Below are 22,007 nucleotides of genomic sequence, written 5' to 3' on the forward strand. Positions count from 1 at the left end.
TCCATAACTTATTAGTGTCGTAGACACCATTAAAAATCATCTAATTAAGGTAACGGTTACGTCTGTCACAGTAGCTGTCATTTTCAGAAAACTTTCATCCACCGGAAAAAAAACCGGCTACCGCTAGACAAAGCACCTTTTACTAAAAGTTACAAACATAGCTAATACACTACGGTATTGTTCGCTGCGGGGACGTTCCGATGAGGTGCATGCTTCGAGATCCTGTCCACAAGAAACCTACTAGGATGGGAAAAAGATTTCATGTTTCAAACTGCACGAAAGCGAATTTTATTCCACACAGCCGTTTGTTTGCACAGTAAAACGAAAATAAGATTGATGTCATTCTAATAAACTGGGATACATACAAGGCAAATAGAATAAAACTATAGTTCTTTCCCGGGTACGATCTGCGCATGAATACACTCTGCAACCGCCAACACAGCTGCTGTGCACCCCCAATATGCAAAATCTTTAAACCTGCAATAAATCTTACTCAAGTCGTACGAAACACTTTAATACGATGAAGCCACTTTCATTTTTAGGTAAAGTACGTGGTAAAAACTATTTCCGCCCGGCGACAGTTTCACTGCATCGTCCATAGCACATTAATCTCGGAACAGGCGCACATGACGTTTGTGTGCGCGATAACGGCATCGTGTTACATCGCGCAGAAGCGCCCAGCGATAGCGTTACTACTCTGAAATTTCGTTCAGAACCAGATTTCGATTTAATCGATGGTCCTCGTTTCACAGGCATACTTTCTATTTCATCTGTTTCATGTTCTCATCCCGTGAATTGAGGCATGCAGCTTCCGCATTTAGTCACTGATTTAAACGTGAGAATGATAGTTTCCGAGACCTTGGGTCAGAATATGGGCGTACGATTTTTTTTTTTTTTTTTTTTTTTTTTTTTTTAAACGGCCTCTTGCTATAAGGGCAGATTTTTTCTCGTTAGAAAAAATTTTTCGTTTCGACGTGTATTCCCGAGCAACAAACCACAGAACTTAAACTTGACCAGTTAGAAAGGACAGAGGGTTGCTCATTATTAATTATGTATTTTCTTTTTGTCATCATTCCCCTCGTACTTGACAATTCTCTCTGAGGATGATCGGATTTCAATGTCGTGCTCAGTTATTTCAAATTTCGGTAAAGATTTCATCATATCCGTTAGCTCTAAATATATATGTTCCACATATCACTGAGCAGTACAGAGCGGCGTGAAGTATAAAATTTGCACTATCCACCTCTAACACTGAATCTTTAAAGGAAACAATAGGCTTTCGCAAGAACGCTGCCGCCATTCAACTATTCCCATTTATGACGGACGAACGTCGTATGAAATCCCAAATGACCGAATTAGAAATAAGAAAAAGGGGTGTTGAAAAGTAACTGAACCAGCACAAAACTAATACAATCCCAAGATTTTGGATAAAATCGATTGTTACTCCCGTATGTAAAAAGGAAACAATGAATGCATAAAATTACAGTGCCATATCCTTGATGTTGATCTGCTTTGGCGTATTCTAGGCTAGACTACAAAATGAAGCTTCATAGAAAAAAAACGCTTCTGTTCAGGATTGATTTAGAAAGCATCGGTACAACGAAACACATCTTATCCTTTACAAATGCAATTTCTGCAAATAGTGGACACAGATCAATAGTTCTTTTTTTTTTAATTCCTACTTTTCTCGAAAGCATGCGGCACTGCTGATTTAACGAAGGTGAACATACACAATTGGCTCTCAAATATGTACCTGGCCAGTGTGTGCGCGTATGTGTCAGATCAAGCAAAAATCCAGAGCACCCTAAAGAAATGTCAAAGATCCACTTCGCCCTAACGAAGTGTCACAGATCCACTTCTGTTTTCCGTGTACATTATGTAATAGATATGGTGAACAAAATCAGGCTGCTTATTGATTATTACGTTTGGTTTGTGGGGCCCTCAACTGCGCGGTCATCAGCCGTACAAATTCCCAATTTTTACAGTTTATTTTCTTTTCACATTCCAATCTAGTCACTCACAAAATGATGAAATGATGAGGACAACACAAACACCCAGTCCCCGGGCAGAGAAAATCCCCAACCCGGCCGGGAATCGAACCCGGGACCCCGCGATCCAGAGGCAGCAACACTAGCCCCTAGACCATGAGCTGCGGACAGGCTGCTTATTGATGATGCTGTTGTGTACAGGGAAGTTTCTTTTTTCAGTGGCTGCAGTGCAGTTCAAGAGATTGACACCATTTCTATTTGGTGGAATAAATGATAGACTGCTCTAATATCAAGAACTGTACACTAATAAGGATGTGTAGGAGAAACATTTCTGCCGTATTCACATATAGTATTTATGTTCTGCTGCTTGAAAGTGGCGTCGATAAAATATCGAGGAGCAATGTTTGGAAACTGAACAAGAACGTAAGTTCAATCGCAAGAAACGGCAAGTGGCCCGCTACAGTTTATTGCGTGAATTCTAGGAAAGCATATCGCACCTAAAAAGGGCCACGTACAGAACGTTTCTGAAACCCATTTTTGAGTACTGCTCCTTGAGTGTTTCGGATCGTCAGTAGTTCGAATTAAAGGAAGAAATCAAAGTAATTCACATGCCACATTTGCTACCTGTAGAGTCGATTAGTAGCAGAGAGTTGTAGAAATGTTCTGGTAGTTCATATGCGAATGCCTGGAGGCAAGATCTTTTCTCGAAACGCTACTGAGTAGGTTAACACAATCAGCATTTACGGTAGCAATGATACGTAAGCGTATGGCTAGTAAATCACTGTACATCTACATCGATACTCCGCAAGTCATCGTACTGTGCATGGCGGAGGGTATTCTGTTCTACTACAACAACTACTACATGCAAGCAATGAATTTTAGCGGTAGAAAAATAGATCTGCAGACATCTTCAAATGCCGGTTGTCTAAATCTTCTCAACAGTATTCCTCGACAACAATATCCCCTTCCTTCCAGGGATTTCCATTTGAGTTCCCGAAGCATCTCTAAACACTCGTGTGTTGTTTGAAACTACCGGTAACAAATCTACCAGCCCGCCTCTGAACTGCTTCGATGTCTTCCTTTAAATTGATCTGGTATGAACCCCAAACAGTCTAGCAGTACACAACAATAGGTCGCACCATCGTCCTATATGTGGTCTAAAACTGGTTCAAATGGTTCTAACCACTATAGGACTAAACATCTGAGGTCTTCAGTCTCCTACACTTAAACTACTTAAACCTAACTAACCTAAAGACATCACATACATCCACGCCCGAGGCAGGACTCGAACCTGCGAGCGTAGCAGCAGCGCGGTTCCGGATTGAAGCGCCTAGAACCGCTCGGCCTCAACGCCGGCTATATGTGGTCTCCTTTACAGATAAACCACACTTTCCTAAAGTTTTCCCAATAAATCGAAGCCGACCATTCGCCTACCCTACCACAGTTCTCACATGCTCGTTCCATTTGATATCGTTTTGCGACATTACACAGAGCTATTTAAACGACATGATCGTGTCAAGCTAGTAATACTGTATCCGAACATTACATGTCTGTTTTTTCCTACTCATTCACATTAACTTGCGTTTTTCTAGATTCGGATCTAGCTACCATTCATCACATCAACTAGATATTTTGTCAAGTCATCTTGTAGCCTCCTACAGTCACTCAACTTCGACGCTTTCCTGTACATGACAACGTCATCAGCAAACAACCGCACATTGCTGGCTGTTCTGTCCGCAAATCATTTATGTACATTGAGTACAACAGCAGTCCAGTCATACTCCCCTGGGGCACTCCTGACGATAATCTGTCTCCGCTGAATACTCAAGGACAACATACCGCGTTTACAGTTTGGGAAGTCTTCACGCCACTCACCCATCTGTGACCTATTCCATGTGCTCGTACCTTCGTTAATAGCCTGCAATGGGGCACCGTGTCAAATGCTGGAATCTAGTTTTTGCCTTTCATCCACAGTTCGCAATGTATCATTTGACTGAGTGGGGGACGGGGGGTTATGGAACTAAACTGCGAGGTCATCAGTCCCACGATCCAAAAGTTATGTGCATAAGATAGAGGCGTCCGCTAAAAGTGGGCAGATCCAGTCAGAAGGGTCAAACTATAAAGTGAGGGAGCTAAAAACACACGCAGTAGAACCATGAATGAGTAAGCCAAATTTAAACCTGAAAAAACGGTAGGATAAATAAGCGGTATTTGCATAATCCTGCTCCAGGAGGAAAGCAAAACCTTGTAAATGGAAATAAAAACTTGCACGAAGGAAACTGAGGACCAGTCCAACCATCCGTGAATCGTCTGTTAATATTAAGAACAAGGAATCAAAGGGCCAAACGAAAGAGACATTCCACAAATACATGGAATACCGTCATTCTGGTCTGGCTCCACAGATACATTGTGATGTGGGTGGTTCGTTACGCACGAAGAAACAATGGGTGAACCTGGTATGACCAATGCACAGACGGCTTAAGACAGTGGACTCCTTCCGAAAGGAGCGGAAGGAAGAGTGACAAACTGCAATAGTCTCCTTGAATGTGCGGAGTTTATTACTGAGTGCTGTAGCGCACCAGATGTCAATCGACTTTTGGGCAAGGAGAGATGTGATGTGTATCCGCATGTCTGCAACTGGAACTTTAAAGAGAATTGGGCGGGGGGATATCCGCCCCTCTACCCAAACGGTCAGCCAGTTCATTCTCTGGTGGGATGCACATATAACTTAGGACCCAGAGAAAGACTAATGAGGCGGCGGCACGGCCAAGGGCAGAGAGAGTGTCATGGATAGCAGAGACCAAAGGGTGATGAAAGTAGCATCGGTCTATAGCGTACAGTTTGCTCACTGAGTCGGTACATATTCATACAGTGTGGAAGAAGACCTGAGGCCCTGTTAATGGCTAGCACCCCTGCTGCTTAACACTACATGACCCGGTTGTGAATGGTGTTCCATGCCTTATCTATCGTTTTAGAACCGTAAGTGTAGAACACTGTAGCATCCTGGAACTATTCAGGGATGGAACGTACAAGACGCTGGAATATCATAGGAGCAACAGAGATCTTACGACCATGGCATCATCCAGCGGGGAAGGGGGGGGGGGGGGGGGGAGATAAAGGACGAGGTACACGGGATGGTTATGGAATCGTCGAATGGCGATTGCGTAAGAAACAGTACGTCATTTGAGAAAAAGGCACACTGATTTTGACACAAGCAATGCTTCTAATACCATGCTCAATCGTGGACATACGCTTTTCGGTCTCAAGGAAATTTATTACATTCGAAATGAGAATATGTTTAAGGATTCTGCAGCAAACCAATGTTAAGGACATTGGTCTTTAATTTTCTGGGTCCTTTCTTTCATCCTTCTTACATAGAGGAGTCACCTGCGCTTTTTTCCAGTCGCTTTGGACTTTGCGCTGGGCGAGAGATTCGCCATAAATGCAAGCTAGGTAAGGGGCCAATGCTGTAGAGGACTCTTATAACACCGAACTGGGATTCCATGCGGACCTGGTCACTTATTTGATTCCAACTCTTTCAGCTGTTTCTCTACGCCACAGATGCTTATTACCATGTCATCCGTAAGGGAGTCTTTTCGATGGCCAAATGACTGTACGTTTCTACTGCGTGGACGATTTCTTGAACGCGAAATTTAAAGCTTCGGCTTCAGTTTTCTTTATCTTCAAGTGCCACACCAGACATAACTAACTGGATGGAAGCCTTAGACCCGTTTAGAGTTTTTACACAGCATGAAAATTTTCTTGGGTTCTCTGCCAGATCTTTTGCTACGGTATGACAGTGGTAGTAGTTTTACACTTGCGCGCATGGATCTTTTCACAGACTCAAGAATCTCTACTAACCTCTGCTTGTAGTGAAATGAAATGTCGTGTGGCTAGGGCCTCCCGTCGGGTAGACCGTTCGCCTAGTGCAAGTCTTTTGAGCTGACTTCACTTCGGCGACTTGGGTGTCATTGTGATTAGGACAACACAACACCCAGTTCCTGGGCGGAGAAACTCTCCGACCCAGCCGGAAATCGAACCCGGGCCCTTTGGCATGACATTCCGTCGCGCTGACCACTCAGCTACCGGGGCGGACTGCTTGTGGTCATTCGCGCTTTCTCTTTTAAACCAAGAATGCAACAAACCCTGCTTCTTCAGTATTTTCGAAATTTTGTTACTAACCATAGTTGGGTCTTCCATCCTTAATCCACTTACTAGGCACGTAACTTTCCAGACCACGATTTACAGTCTGCTTGAACTTTGCCCATAATTCCTCTACGTCCATCTCATTGGAACTTAGGGATGTCAATTCACTAACTGAGATGCTAACAACTGCTCACCTGATATTTCTAGTATAAAATCTCTCCAATCCTGCTTGGCTGATTTATTAACTTCCGTAACAATAGTTGCTATGACGGCATGACCGCTAATCCCCGTTTCTATACTGACGATATCGATAAAATCCGGCCTATTTGTAGCTACAAGGTCTACGCTATTTCCATTGCGTGTCAGCTTCCGAACTAGCTGTTCAAAACATTATTCAATAGATTACGTACATGGAGAACAAGAATGGTCCTATGACACTTCCGTAGGGCGCTCGTGACGTGCCTTTGATCTCTGGTGCACATTCGCAGTCCACGGCAAGGTAACTGGATTCTGCCTGTCTTCAGACCAGTTGCATAGTTGGGAACTTCTGATGTATTGATATGTGCCTGCGTAGGTGTCGCTGCTGCACTAATTGGATTTGATGATGGCTGCAAAGCCGACAGCAGCCATGAATTTTAATGAACCAATATGTGACTAAGATGATTTCTATAACTGAATAAATTATAAAGGTCACTGGCCTTAAGTCTACGCGACCTTCATTTCCTAATCTTACGAGGCCCCTCACATGATCCGCATTTATTGAGCAGTAATACTGACCCGTCTGGGCTAGGTACTGACGGTTTGCGCAATATAACGAAGAAGGCTGCGGAGCTTTAAAAATATTTACGTTGGCTCAATATATTGCACTGTGTAAGGGTGGTATTACACAGTACACGGTATTGCCGAGACCAAAAGGAATTCAATTACCTCCGAATGAATTTCCGCAAATAACCGAAAAATGACAAATATAAAAAGTGAGCTGGAAGATGTAGATGAAAGCACACTGTCATACTTTGAGAAACAAAATTACAGCTTGATCAGGAAACGCCAGGTACGCGCTGAAGTCAAATGAAAACCAAACACCAGCCACAACGTGATCATAGAACGGTTCCACTCAAAATTAATCACCGCAAACGTTAAGACGTTTATCCCACCGGGAGACGAGCCTATCAACTCCTCTTTCGCAGAACGGGGTCGGCCGCTGACTGATCCTCGACCGCACCCACTCTTGCACTTCCTCGTCCGACAAACCGACGCCCTTGCATGCCTTTTTCAGGTCGCAAATTATGTAAGAATCACACTGTGAAACATATGTGGTGCACGGAGGTTATTGCAGTGTTTCCCAACAAAACCGCCGAAGCGCGACCGTCTTCCGATTGGCAGCGAGGGGATGGGCGGTATTGTGCAACAGGATGATTCCGTCCGACCGAATTCCTGGTCCTGACTTTCGAGCGCGTCGTGCTTTCTGCAGTGTGTCTTCATAGAGTTGCGCACTGATTGTAGTTCCACGCTCGAGGAACTCGAGAACAGGAAGCATCCTGCTGCACGATAGCGGCCGCCCCTATACTGCCAATCGGCTGAAAGGCTACGATTCGATGCCTTGTTTGGTAAACATTGCAACATCCTTCGTACAGCACGGATCTTTCATCGTGTGGTTTACACATCTTTCGCGACCTGAAGAAAGTCATGCGTGGACGTCGGTTTCAGACGGACGAGGAAATGCAAGAGTGAGTGCGGTTGTGGATCCATCAGCGGCCGACCGCTCTACGAAATAAGAGTTGACCGTCCCTAATCCCAGTGGAATAAATGTTTTAACACTTGTGGTGATTACTTTTGAGTGAAACAATTCTATGGTCCAGTTGTGGCAGACGTCCCGTTTTCATTTGACTGCTTCTTATACCTCTTTTGTCCCAACAGCAGAGGAAACAGAAGTCACGGTGTCACGAAAACACGCAGAAATATTTTATTTGTAGCAGTTTCAGAACTGAGAAATAAGATCAAGTCAGCTGTCCAATGAGCATATATTTTTATTTTTCTTGCAGCGGTTGTCATAGTATAGATATACGATCATGTAAGTTTTCGATTAGTAATTAATAAATAACAGTTGATATTGCAAAGAATTACGTGAATGCCACGTGGACACGGTAAATTACACAGTTCACTTGTTTAATTTTAATTAGTTGTCGTCGTTTACGTATCATACTGCCCTGAATGAGCCCCTAATCCATATTCACTGAAAGCCTCACAGACTTAACTTTCGCGCAATTTCTGCTTGTATTCTGGTAGGTACGCAACTCAATCGCAATACACGAGAGTTCCATATTGTTGAGCGCAGACATGTTCGTTACAGTATTGTGCAGTCTTCACTTCGCACTTCCCAGTTGATAATATATTATTGTTTCAAAATATGGAGCGTGTGAGGGCCTCTTTATGCTGTTCCTGAGTTCTTCCGAGGAATTTATCTGGCCTCTTTGATAATTAGCATAGACTATGGAGTGTCACTGAAACTTCCTGACAACATCAAAACTGTATTCTGGATCGGCATTCGAACTGTGAACACTTATCTTCCGCGGCAATTGTCTTAACAGGTTGAGCTATTCTTGCACGATTCATACGACACTCTCAAAGCTTCAATTCTGCCAGAATCTCCTGCTCGCGATTCTATTTTCTTTCCCATTTCCGAATAGTTCCTACCTGTCGAATTAGTTATTAATGTACAAACATAGCTACTGCATGTTGCTACTTTCAATTTTATCGAGTCTCTTAACATACATTCCTTCCAGACACGTTCATTCATCCCACAGACTACTTCAATGAATCATTTAATAGATCCAAATTACGTATCTTCTGGTCAAGAAGTAAATACCGTTGACCTGCACCCTCACAACTATGTCTGAACCAGTAGTTCTAAATAGTCTTCAGAACAACTGTACCATTAGAACGTGTCACTACTGGGTCAACAGACAGCCCGAAACTGTTCAAAATTCTTTTCGACGCGAAAATATCGTTCGGCATGAATGGGTGCAAATCGGGTATCCTGTGGAGGCACTTTCGTAGACTGGAAAAAGAGGACTGGGAAAAAGGGTCGTAGCGAGGTGTTGGCGAGTGTGGTCCTCATCGAAAGGAAGACTAAAGCAGTCGTCACAAAGGACGTGTTTCTGATCGCGAAGCAGGCCAGACGTGTGGTTGCTGCACCCTGTGAAACGACCTACTGCATCTCACAGAACTTGCTCTTCGTCTTGATTTGCGATCGCTACGCACTCCGGCGGCACTTCCCTGAATCTGGCGCGCTAATCACACAGTTTGTTTACGAAAATAGATGCGCATGAAATAGTCGCGTTAACACTGTAGCGATCGCCGAGGAAAGGCAGAGAAAATCGCTAGTAAGACTCTTGACTCGTCCACAGCTTGAACTGCGAACTGCTGGTTGAGGAACAGCACATAAACGGGAAAATATCTAGAGGCTCTTAATGTAATTGAATCTTTCACATTTTCAGTTTTAAATTTAATAGAGTGTAAGTATAGTGTCTAACGTCAATTTCCGCGTGCATTATACCCGCATTCGTAGCGTTTACTACCACCACTCTGATGTATTTCATCACATAGATTTCACGATCGATTTTCGTATCGCAATTTCATTCGAATGGAACAGGAGGTAATTTTCGAAGCTGCTCACCATCACTGAAAATAATATTTACCGGTAAGATATAAGCATGAGGCAATTCACAAAACCAAGAGATAGTAACATATCTTTTACACAAGTTTTGCTGTGTGCAGCTTTTTCTTCTGGCAGACGCAACACGTCAAGACTTCTGGCCACTGAGTTAACATTCCAGTCGCTGGCATATGCAACTAGAATTGCAGCAAATACATTATTTATAATAAACATATCGAGTAGTAGAGATCATGCTTCTATTGATTATCAATTCCCAGATCCTTTTAGAACACACACGGTGAAGAAAAATTGCTAATAGCCTTACAGAACCTGTCACCTTTCCCTTCACAGCTCACGGCACTATCAGTTACGCTACGGTTACAGCAAGACTCCAGCAGGTAAGCTTCTTGGTATATAACTGTCACCTACGTCTAAAGACTGCGTCCACAGATGTTATGTGATATTTAAGTATAACGGAGTGTACCAAAAACAACACGGTTTTGATGATGAGCCATAGCATTTAAACGACATACTTTCACGGCGTTCAAGTTATAATACAAAAATCGAACGCAGGAAATCTTTCCATTTATAAAAACGACATGTTTTCTAGAGATCTTCACAACGTGGTTTCAAACCGCTTATAATATACCACCTACGCTGTAATATAAAAACCACCAAATACGGAGCTCAACACCATACAGGTATGATTTTAATACAATATGGCGTCTCCTACGTTCTGTTTGTGACGTACAACCTATGTCGCACCTCACTGGCGACGTTCCTCTTCACGAAGAAAGGAAATGACCTGTCAGATTCTTCCCTACACGCTTCGCAATATAGTGTAACGTGGAATTTCACGCTGTGACGTCACCAGCTCCTCGTCCACGAACATTCACGTTTGGCGAGGTCCGCCTTAAGAATTAACCGGAAGGTGTACAAGGGCCCTTCGTGGTCAGATCTTTTGCCTACGACACGAGGCCTTTCCATCGGTAGCGCACTGTATCATTTCTAAAGTGTCTTATCCAAATGTCAAATCGTCACCACCGCACAGACGCGTCACACTGTTGTCCACACAGTTCGCTCATGTTCAACTAGTGTTCTTGCTATGTAAATTTTACGATCTAAAAGATCGGGGAGAAAAAGATGCTGAAGCACACATCCTATATGGCCTAAGGCTTTCGAGTTTTACCGATGTTGCTGACAGAATTGGATACTCATAACATACTCATTTCATCGTACTTTACCTGAAATTCCTGTCCGGAAACGGCCTTAAATTAAACTCTGTACTTCATTTCGAAAAATTTTCAGCTGATTCTGTTATAAAATATTGGGGAGAGATTTGTAACGCGGAATTACTTACAGAAATGGTTGCCACCAAGTTCCATTTTCACTCACGAGCCTCCGCGCCGCTAATGACATGCAGCACACACTATCTACATCAACGTGATTTCACTGCTATTCACAATAAAGTGCCTGGCAGAGGTTTCAATGAACCACCTTCGAGCTGTCTACCGTTCCACTCACGAACGGCACGCGGGAAAAACGAGCACTTAAATTTTCTCCCCTACTTCGCGATAATAAAAAACGAGCCGCTCTTCTTTGTACCTTTTCGACGTCATCCGTCATTCCCACGTGATGCGGCATAACACCTGAGATTTCACGCAACTATACTGACCATGTCAAAGGCCTTGCTGCAGTGGTAAAACCGATTCCCGTCAGTTACTCCACGTTTTTGCGCTGTCGGGCTTGGCTAACACTTGGATATGAGGCCGTCGGGTCTGACGGGCGCTGTTGGCAAGCCTGGTGCACGCAGTCCTCAGGTCAACTGAGGAACTACTTGACAGAAGCAGCGGCCGGAAGGACGGTGTGCTGATCACATATCCGCATTCAGTGACACCCATAGCCTAAGGATGACACGGCGGTCGGTCAGTCCCACTGGGCCTTCCGAGGCCTGTTCTGATAGTGTATGTTGACCAGTGTGCGTTGTGCGGGCAGTGTAATTCGGTAGCGGGTTAGGTGTCCGGAGTGGTCTTCCTGGCTTGGTCAATGCGAAAATTAACATAACGCGTAAGACAATAGGATATGCCTCATTATGACAACAGCTTCACATAACTTCCAAGGGGTCTTCACGAACTGGAAATCTTAGATTTTCTTGATACTTTTAAGACTTTTAAGGTCATTTCCCGTGTACTTCTCAAAAACACTCTAAAAAAACACTGAAGATTCATGAGCAGTGTAAAGTATACAAAGTTTCGAAAGTTTTAACTGCCGTCTGTATCTGCGTGCAAGGCGTTGATGTATTGTAGTCGCAAGGTTCTTTTACTGCTCTCGCTGGAAGCTTTTTTATCTTTATTTGTATTCTTTGTTATAAGAATGAAACATTTATCAACAAATACTTGACCACAAATTTTTTAATGAAAGTGTATTTTTAAATCCAATAATTCCATGAAAATTTGCGTAGTAACGATACATTAAAATTTTTTACAAAAACGAGAAACTTCACAGAACATACTTTTTCATTAATAAATAATATTACGAATGAATTTAAAAACCATATTATTGATATTTTTTATTTACCGTAACACATTTCACATTTTTGTGCCAAATTTTAATTTATTGTGAATATTGATCTTGACGAGTCTAGGAGTTACAGATGAAATATTTTATTCCCGTTAAAAATTAAGGTAAAGCTGTCAGCCATCCGAAGGCTGGTTCGAACATGACAGTGCTTTATTAGGCACGGCGTACGAAGGTTGGCCGCCTCAGATCTCTAACTATGTTGTCAAACGTAATCTACAGTTTAATGTAGACTCCCGAGTTTTTCACATTAAATAAACATTGCTAGAGGTGGAGAAAGTGATTGGTAACAAATCACTCGGACTGAACTGAGATCGAACCCATGACCTTTGGATTCGTAGATTTTACCAATGAGTCACATTGAAAATGATTCAATATTTGTCTATTAACACTGACGTTTGATAATGGACACAATAAAAAAATTGAAAAGATAGCTTCTAACAAGGGAACCTCACCATCGCACCCCCCTCAGATTTAGTTATAAGTTGGCACAGTGGATAGGCCTTGAAAAACTGAACACAGATCAATCGAGAAAACAGGAAGAAGTAGTGTGGAACTATGAAAAAATAAGCAAAATATACAAACTGAGTAGTCCATGCGGAAGATATGTCACATCAAGGATGGTGTGAGCTCAGGAGTGCCGTGGTCCCGTCGTTAGCGTGAGCAGCTGCGGAACGAGAGGTTCTTGGTTCAAGTCTTTCCTCGAGTGAAAAGTTTATTTTCGCATAGTTATGTTCTGTCCGTTCGTTCATTGACGTCTCTGTTCACTGTAGTAAGTTTAGTGCCTGTGTTTTGCGACCGCACCACAAAACGGTGCGATTAGTAGACGAAAGGACGTGCCTCTCCAATGGGAGCCGAAAACATTTGATCGGAAGGTCGTAGGTCAACCGATTCCTCCACAGGAAAACACGTCTGTTATATTCTATATGACACTGGTGACGGCATGTCCGTCACATTTCAGGAATATGTTGTAGACCCACCTAACTTGTACATTTGGCGAATGGGTAAAAATATTCTTCTACCTTGCCTGACTTAGGTTTTCTTGTGGATGTGATAATCATTCACAAAAAAGTTATGAAAACATAAGAGTTTGTCACATAAACTACAACAAATGAATGCAAGTTTCACAGCAGCATAGTTTTCCCTGTGCTCTGTCAAAACATATGTTTTTAACGTTTTCAAATTTTTCCGTGTGTAGACCGTCAAATCCTGCGTATGTCCAAGCAAATCTGACCATGTGCTCAAAATAAAAAATTAAATATTTCACTCGAGGGCAGACTCGAACATAGGACATCACGTTCAACAGCTGCTCACGCTAACCACGGGACCACAGCGCTCCTAAGTTTTCATTCTCATTGATGTTTCTTATCTCCAACATGGACTACTCAGTTTGTATATTTTGCTTATTTTTTCATAGTTCCACACAACTACTTCCTGTTTTCTTGATTGATCTGTGGTCAGTTTTTCAAGGCCTATCCACTGTGCCAACTTATAACTAAATCTGAGGGGGGTGCGATGGGGAGGTTCCCTTGTAAGTAGACTCGAAACGGCAACCTTGCGATTACAGGAGTAAACGCTACATACGGAACCTCTTTGTTTTGAAGGAAAATCGGCATAGCTATGAGGTTGACTTTCTAAACTTTTTTATGCTTAACATCGATTCGTAATCGTCAATGTAGTTTTGCTCGCCAGTTTTTGAAAAGCTCACTGTACTTATCCAGCAGGTGGATGTTTGGGACCTGAGCTCAAATTCTGTTAAGTATGAAAAAAAGCGAAGTGGGCCACTCCGTACGATCTATTTGCAATATGTGTGTGTCTGTGTGTGTGTAAAATTTCAAGTCGCAAGTGATATTAAAAGTTAATTTCACTGTCCAAGTGGAGTAATATACAACCTACGCTACAAAGCTTATGACGCGTGTACACGGGAAGAGCGGAGGCATCCGAAAGTGCTGACGCTAAAGAGTAACGGGCATAAATGGACTGGCGCGGCGGGGGCGGAGACGCCTAGTGGCCCCGACCAGGCACGGCGAGGCGAGGCCGGCGGAGAAAGGCCGCGTGTGCCCCGCGCGACGACAAAGCGGGGCGGGGCGCGGCGGTGGCGGCCAGAAATGCACGCGGCTGCCAGCTGACGGCGCGCCAGCTCCTTCGCGCGCCTATACAGGCTACTTCCTACACACAATGGCCGCCATCAAAACTACCAACCAGCTAATGTGAGCACTATTCCGGCTGCGCAATAGAAAGGAATATGCGCAACTTGGCTTGAAAGGTTGGGAAATACTACTGAGATGTTCAGAAACTTTAAAAATATATTGCGCAATACATGAAATATTGTGACGTCTGTGGGCCTTATTGTGCAATATCCTCCCAACTCTCTCACGAGATTTCCTTAAGTACAGACAATGAGCTCGGCTAACGAGCTTCCTTCCGATTCTTAAACGTTATGTTTTGCTTTTTTTGGCGTTTGAGTACAGAGGCGTGGAAAAAATTAAAAAAGCGTTCACTTTAGAAACAAAGAATACTTTACCAGATGTACGGTGTGTCAAGTGAATGGGTGTATGACAAAAGACTTAAACGAAAGTGAACTGAAAAGAAAAAAATAACATTCATAGAAAAGGGATAAGGGCACCAGTCGAATTTCCTGTAATGTACAGTAGGCACTTAACTACGAACACACACAAGGGTGTGGTGAATGTCTTCTTCACTCAACCTTAACTTTCCATATGCATCTTTCTACAGGTCAATTTTTTTCTTCAAATGATAAGCAGCCCAAGTACTAGATCAACAGCATCCAAATGCTTACTTATTGCATCTAGGGACGTATGGTTCTATAGCACTGACCATCTAAGGAGTGCTAAGTCTTCCAAAACAAACCCGTGTTATTGAGGCCTGATGGACACGTCTCCCAAAAAGCAACCTGACAGCTATTGTACAAGTTTTTGCACGTCATTTTAAATCGTGTGTGTTAAATACGCTGATGACTGAAAACTATCTTAAGACAGCATGAGCGTATACTAGGTATGAGTGAATTGAGTGGCATAATTCCCTCTAGTTTTGTGGTGTATAGAGAAATGGTGTTCAGTTTTTACTACAAAGGGTTATTAGTCAATATCCACTAAATGTTCTGTCTTTCTTCAAACTGATACTGAAATGACACTGGTCTGTGCGGCCGAGCAAGGTAACAACTAAGTTTATGACTATAATTTTCTGGACTGAGGTGAGGGGCACTACACCTACCCCCCTGGCTCTGAGCACTATGGGACTCAACTGCTGTGGTCGTAAGTCCCCTAGAACGTAGAACTACTTAAACCTAACTAACCTAAGGACATCACACACATCCATGCCCGAGGCAGGATTCGAACCTGCGACCTTAGCGGTCACGCAGTTCCAGACTGTAGCACCTAGAACCACACAGCCACCCCCTCTCCCTCTCTCTGGGTATATCCATGCAAGACAGTATGTCTTTGCACACAAACAATATTTCAGTTACATGGTAATACAAATGCAGATCAACAAAATGCAACTTCAAATTATTCGATCACAATATAGCTTTGTCTGCAGACATTTACATCAAACTATAAATGGGAGATGGGACACTTCTATGGTCACTAACAGATCTTCTGAGAAAATCACAGTGCCAATGGACTGCAAACCTGGCACTCAAACTGATATACATACTACAGACATTGAATATTAATTCAGTTCAACAGTGGCAGTAAGGATTTTTAAGCTATTAATTTTCACACTAATTACTGCTACCACCATTAAGGTGGGGGTGGGGTGGAGGAGTAAAACTTGCACCACTATCAAGAGAATTATAGTGCCTTCATTTGTTCTTAATGGTGTGTATGAAGCGAAACTCTACGCCAAAACTGTCGTTATAATGTGATGACGTGGACACACTCAGGAATTGGAGAGGAGTTCAGATGTCTATCAGGATGTCCTATACAGGACGAGTCGATGGGGGAGAGGTACATGCTTTGAAGGGTTATAGTGACTAAAAAATCTTTATATGGATATATACCCTACTCCGAATGACTTCTGAGGTCCAACATGTTAAAGGTACATTGTTATTCATTTGATGTTTTATACAACGTAGCAGAAATCAAGATGAACAGTTTCATAGAGGACACTTGTCTACCAAGTTACGAAGCAACCTCAAACTGACAGATCCTATAAAAACTACCTAAGATACAGCACAAGTGCATCAAACAATTTTCAATATTTTTGTGCTCTCTTCGTTCAAACTATTAAGACTAGAGAAAAAAAATCAATAGGACATTTTTTGCAGTAAATTTAATCTTAAATTCTGTACTGCAAACATGTTTTTGCTGGAGGGGGTAGTTTTCAAGGTATTCAATAAAAACACGCAAAAGTGATATTAAATGTGTTCCATCTCAGAAATCATTCCAAATAAGGCATATATCAATATGAAGTTCTTTGTTCAGGAACACTTGAATCTTTCCTCCTGACTCACCCTGTATATCTCACCAGCTTTAGGTAGTAGCCATAAAAAGTTGTTTAATCTGTGTATATTTCACCCTACCTTTCAATTTATGTTCATATTTGAATAAATAATAATTCCCAAATGCAGCATAAGGATTTTGAGTTATTTATGTCAATGTGTGGCCAATAACCCATGTTGCCACATGGCGTTCTCACAGTTTCTTTGTTATCACTGTACTGCGAGGGGGCATAAGGGTTAGCAACATGTTTATATGCATTAGAATAGGGGAATGCCAATGTCAGACCTTTTTCAATTGTATTCGCTCTGGTCATTTTTAGTTGCAGATCTGTCACAAGGACTACATGAAACCACAAACAGCCAAATGCAATAAATTTGGAGGATGAAGCCTCCACATCACTGACTTTTGGCAAAAGTGGCATCCAAATACCAGGAGACAGATTTATCCCTCAAGATGTGGCTCTAATGCTGCAAAACTAGCTGGATCATAAATATTTATCACAGAACTGAAGCAGTCTTTTTCTTCATGATACAATTGTATCTGTTAATATAGATGGCTCTTGGTTGGTTTAATGTGCTCTGCTAGTAGCACTGTCTTGTTGCATGAGCAAACACCGTGTCTCTGTGATACCCAGTGCTTCATTTCCATTGGTGTAAACATACTACTGATCATTGGAAATTATTAGATATGGTTGGCTGAAAAACTTTTAGCATGAGTTATTACTGTATGGCAGGTTTAATGTGCCTATATTTTATAGTTTTATGTCACTTATGGATATAAAACACATCTTAAGTAAAGCTATCACACCCTAGACATGCACATAAAAATTCAACAAAAATCTGCTCTTTCACAATAAGTAATATTTCAATGCAACTGCTGAACACTGTGACAAGTTTCGCAAATAACAATGGAAAGCGAAAATCTTATCAAGGTGAAAAAATATTATTTTCAAGGGTACTTGTCACTTTGCAAGTCGAGAATTTTCTTTCCCTTGTTGTCGGTAAAGAACTTTAGTGAACTATCCAACTGAGATCATAATGCTGCTGATGGTAGAGACAGCACAATTAGTAAGTCTTAAATCAATTTTAACTGAACTTTTTCTGTATGACAAAGAGAGCAATGGGTCATGTACAGATTTCAATATTTCTCATTCTTCGCCACAAGAATCTAACACTCATTTCATTTTATGACCCCAATGACCCAACAACTTAATGAGAATGCAATCTTCTGAATTCCCTTCAAACTTCCTGTTCAGCTTATCGTTAATAAACCACACTTTTCTGATCTCATAACAAACGATGAGCAACTTCAAACTTTATTTATTCCTTAGTACAAGATGAAAACTTTATTGATGACTATCATCTGGAATGTGATAGTGTGCCATTTTGAGGCTTCACGTTGAAGTTGCTGCCTAACTGCATTTCTGACACAGTGTGAACAGACGCTTCTGCAAAGAATATCAGCACACCCAAATCAGCAAAGCTTCTCTCTCGAGGCCGACTCATTTGAGTGCAACCAGTGAAGTGTTTAAAATACACAAGTAAGTATCATGCAATTACTGTTTTATTTCCTCTAGTTTGTATCAGTCAGGCAATGATCATGCAGCTAGTTATCTCTACAAGCTTGAGTAGTAGAGGAACCAGAATGGGTGGAAAAAGATACCATTGACTATGTCTGTTCATCACTAGTCTGTTGAATGTCATCATTGAAGAACCGAACAAAACACACTGTTTCATTAATTATCAAATTACTTACCAGTGCTGCGTAAATTTATTAAATGCTTCAACAATATTCAAATCAGATGTGTTAAAATGGCAATGGTCTAACTGTGGTGGGTACTTATTCACAAGTAGATGAATGTGAACTATCAGACAACAGTTAATTTCCTACAAATGTGAATTTATATTTAATCTTTCACTTTAGGCCATCTTGGATGAAAGGATGGAAGGTCAGAGATTAACACTTAAGAAATTGGGCTATTTTGAGGGAGGGGGGGGGGGGGGGGGTCGCATGTTCCAAAGAATGAATCTTTATAGCATTAGTGTTAAATATCTTTGTGGCAAACCACGGAAGAATTACTAAAACAGTTTATCGGCTATTTGAAAACATTTCTTCCAAATCTGTACTTGTCTTGAACACTACCCAAGTCCACTTGGAAGCACATGTGAAGTGGACAATTATAGATAAGCACAGTTGCTGTATCTATAAAAAGAGAATGGATTTAGATCTGGAGGGATCTCATGCTAAACAACCCTTCTTCAATAAGAAACCTTTGCAGTCTATGTTTCCACAAACTTTCTGCTGCTACACAGGAAACACCACCCTTAGCTGCTGAGACTGATGACTGGGTGAGCAAGTACAGCAAAAATGTGATGTGGTAACAAACAATGAATTATGCCTGCCACACTGGCAACAAATCAATGATTTGTTGGAGAGAGCATGAGATGTACAGTAGGTTTTTTAAAATTATATGGCACTGCTTCATTCCAAGCAAAGAAAATATGAAGTGGCATTGATGATATGTTAAATCTACTCAATGCACACAAAGTGGTAAAAATTTGTAAAATTTAACATTAGTAATATTTCAAAAGCAAAAACACGAACACTACCACCATTGACCAAACGTCTGGCTCAGTGAGATAGTGCCAGATCAAAAATACGGAAATCTTTGGTTCGATCCCATCGTGTTCCTGGGATTTTTTCTGTCACTTATTGCTTCTTTCCCCTCTGGAACTGACTTTTTAAAGCAAAAAATGGAAAGTCATCACAGTTTGGAGACTGTGTTAGACCTAAGTTCCTCCTAAAACTGGCTCAGGAAGTAAGTTCACTGGTCACAGAAGGCAAGGCTATGGCAAAGATATCAGCTCCAACAAGACCATACATAGTAGACGATATTAATCTTCAAAATAATCTTTGCGTTGATGGCAGCCTTATGTTTAGTGACTTCAAATATTTTCTAATATAAATTTTGCTTTTCTGGTAGAAATTCAAAGTTTTTATGTATAAAATTTTTGCTAGAAGGCATCAATGAGAATAAGCATAACTGTGACAGACTACAGGCAGTTCAGGTTCATTAATAAGAATAATTTTTCCAAATATATAAAAAACTGTCTTATTACATGGTTGTTTCCACGACTAGTTATGTCCCTCCCTCTGCCCTATAACAAATATGACACTATTAGACTCAGTGAAAATTTAAGAATATTGACTACATATGTAAGTATGCACATATGACAGAACTCTTCTACACCCCAAGGAAGGCCACCACAACACGGTCATATCTTTAATCTAGTATGTTGTATTATCAGACAGTACAAATAGAATAATTTTAAAGAAATGAAGACTAATGTGGAATCTTTCATATTTATACAGCACATTTCATACTTCCCGTAATTGTACCATTTTATGAGAAACATTTTAATTCCTTTATAACAGAATAATAATGGCACAAAAAACAGATAATATACTCCTTATGATACCTCAAAAGCACTGCGTAATACATAATTCAGCAGGCTTTTGCTTCTTTTTTGCCATATAAATCCAAGAATCTTTTGGTAATACACACTATATATAAAATACTGAGGTCTGTTAAGTGGTTATTTAGCAAGACTACATAGAAAGCATCTTATTGGATTCATCAATGAAGCTTCATAGTACACAGAATGAAACAAATGTAGTACAGAAAAGTACTGATGCCAGTAAGTAGCCACACTGTTAAAATGACAAATGGAGAAAGGTGAGTAGTTGGGCACAGTGTAAAATTACTTTGACAATGAGGTCATTAATGACTGAGGTTATTAAAAGACAGCATCCCAGTAATAGCCTCAAATGACAAACTACAGGAAACCTATACCAATGCAGGCAGATGGTGATTTTAATCTTGGGTTTAAACAAATACAAATGCTACACTTCAACTGTGGAATCACATTCTTCAATAACAAAATTGAAAGAGCAAGCAATTCGCAAATAAACAGCAGCTTGAATCAACTACATGTAAACAAAGTCCTGATATCAAACTTCTGTGCAATTTTTATGAATACTGAGATTGGCAGAATCATTACAATTCTGTGCAGCAAATTCGACAATTATGCAAGTAATGTAATTATTTGCACTAGAAATTTAAGTGCCTAATACAAATGACAGCATTTACTGAGGGAGAGTAATATAGGCTACACTTTTCCAAGTAGTTCCCCAAACAGAATTAATAACAGTACCTCACTAAAAAGTATTAAACAACTTGAGTTTCACTCTTTCACTGTGTTCAAACTACTTCACTGCACAAAATTTCCTACATGACTAGGGGACATCCTTTGTTGACAAAGTAAAGATTGAGTTAAATAATAAAAAAATAATTCATTTTCAATATGTGTAATTCATAAAATTATACATATATTTACAACTCACGGTAGGTAAGAGTTTATTTCTGACAGACGTGAAGGAGCTCACAACTTTTCAATGCTTTCTCAATGTGATATAATCCATGTCTAATAATATCCAAGGGAAAACTGTATAATTACTTTTGTAAACATTCTGTTAGTGTTACACTTTATCAAAAAATGAAGCACTATAAATATGAAACATGTAATCTCTACAAATTTTAGAGAGCTTATGCAGACACCATGAAAGTGCGACTCAATATCCCATTTTGAGTTTCCTATTTAGATCTAATTAAACATTTTAAACTAATCAAATTTTAATCGGGGTACTTATCCAAGTATCTTACCCTCATCAACTTCCAAACTGCCTACTATCTTCTGATACTCCACTTAAATTTCATGTCATTAACAGTGCTTAAAAGCGACCTCCCAACACAGACGCTTCTTCTAAGTTAACGTAGCGACTCAATCGTTTCGCAGACAGAATTTAACTAACGGTATATGAGAACAAATTGTCATACCTGAGAAACTATAAATTTGATTCAATACACTGAAGTATTGTAAAATTACGCTCTATAACGTACCGTATATGTGGTATTCCGACGCCACCGTTCAGGACCTTGTATAATTTGCTTTCGTACAGCAACTGAGGATGTCTGGCCCTGACGTTTTCCAATTTTACGGCCACTTCCTACAAACGAGGTTAACGCAATTAACAACAAGCATCAATATATAATGGCTTTTAAGACACCTACTTACATACAGTATGCACAATGTATGGATTACTAGTTTTGTGACATTA

The 22,007-nt window shown here is 41.0% G+C and overlaps 1 protein-coding gene across 2 annotated transcripts in view; it reads right to left on the minus strand.

Annotated features, from left to right (window-relative positions):
- The window catches only part of LOC124605351 (casein kinase I), a 101,825-nt gene that overhangs the window by 79,249 nt on the left and 569 nt on the right, over nt 1-22,007 (minus strand). For both annotated transcript variants that reach the window (XM_047136973.1, XM_047136972.1), the window contains exon 2: nt 21,790-21,896. In XM_047136973.1, the coding sequence (XP_046992929.1) occupies nt 21,790-21,896 (107 nt within the window). The remainder of the gene's footprint in view (nt 1-21,789; nt 21,897-22,007) is intronic.

Source organism: Schistocerca americana, chromosome 3, assembly GCF_021461395.2.
Source record: "Schistocerca americana isolate TAMUIC-IGC-003095 chromosome 3, iqSchAmer2.1, whole genome shotgun sequence".
NCBI classification, from domain to species: domain Eukaryota; kingdom Metazoa; phylum Arthropoda; class Insecta; order Orthoptera; family Acrididae; genus Schistocerca; species Schistocerca americana.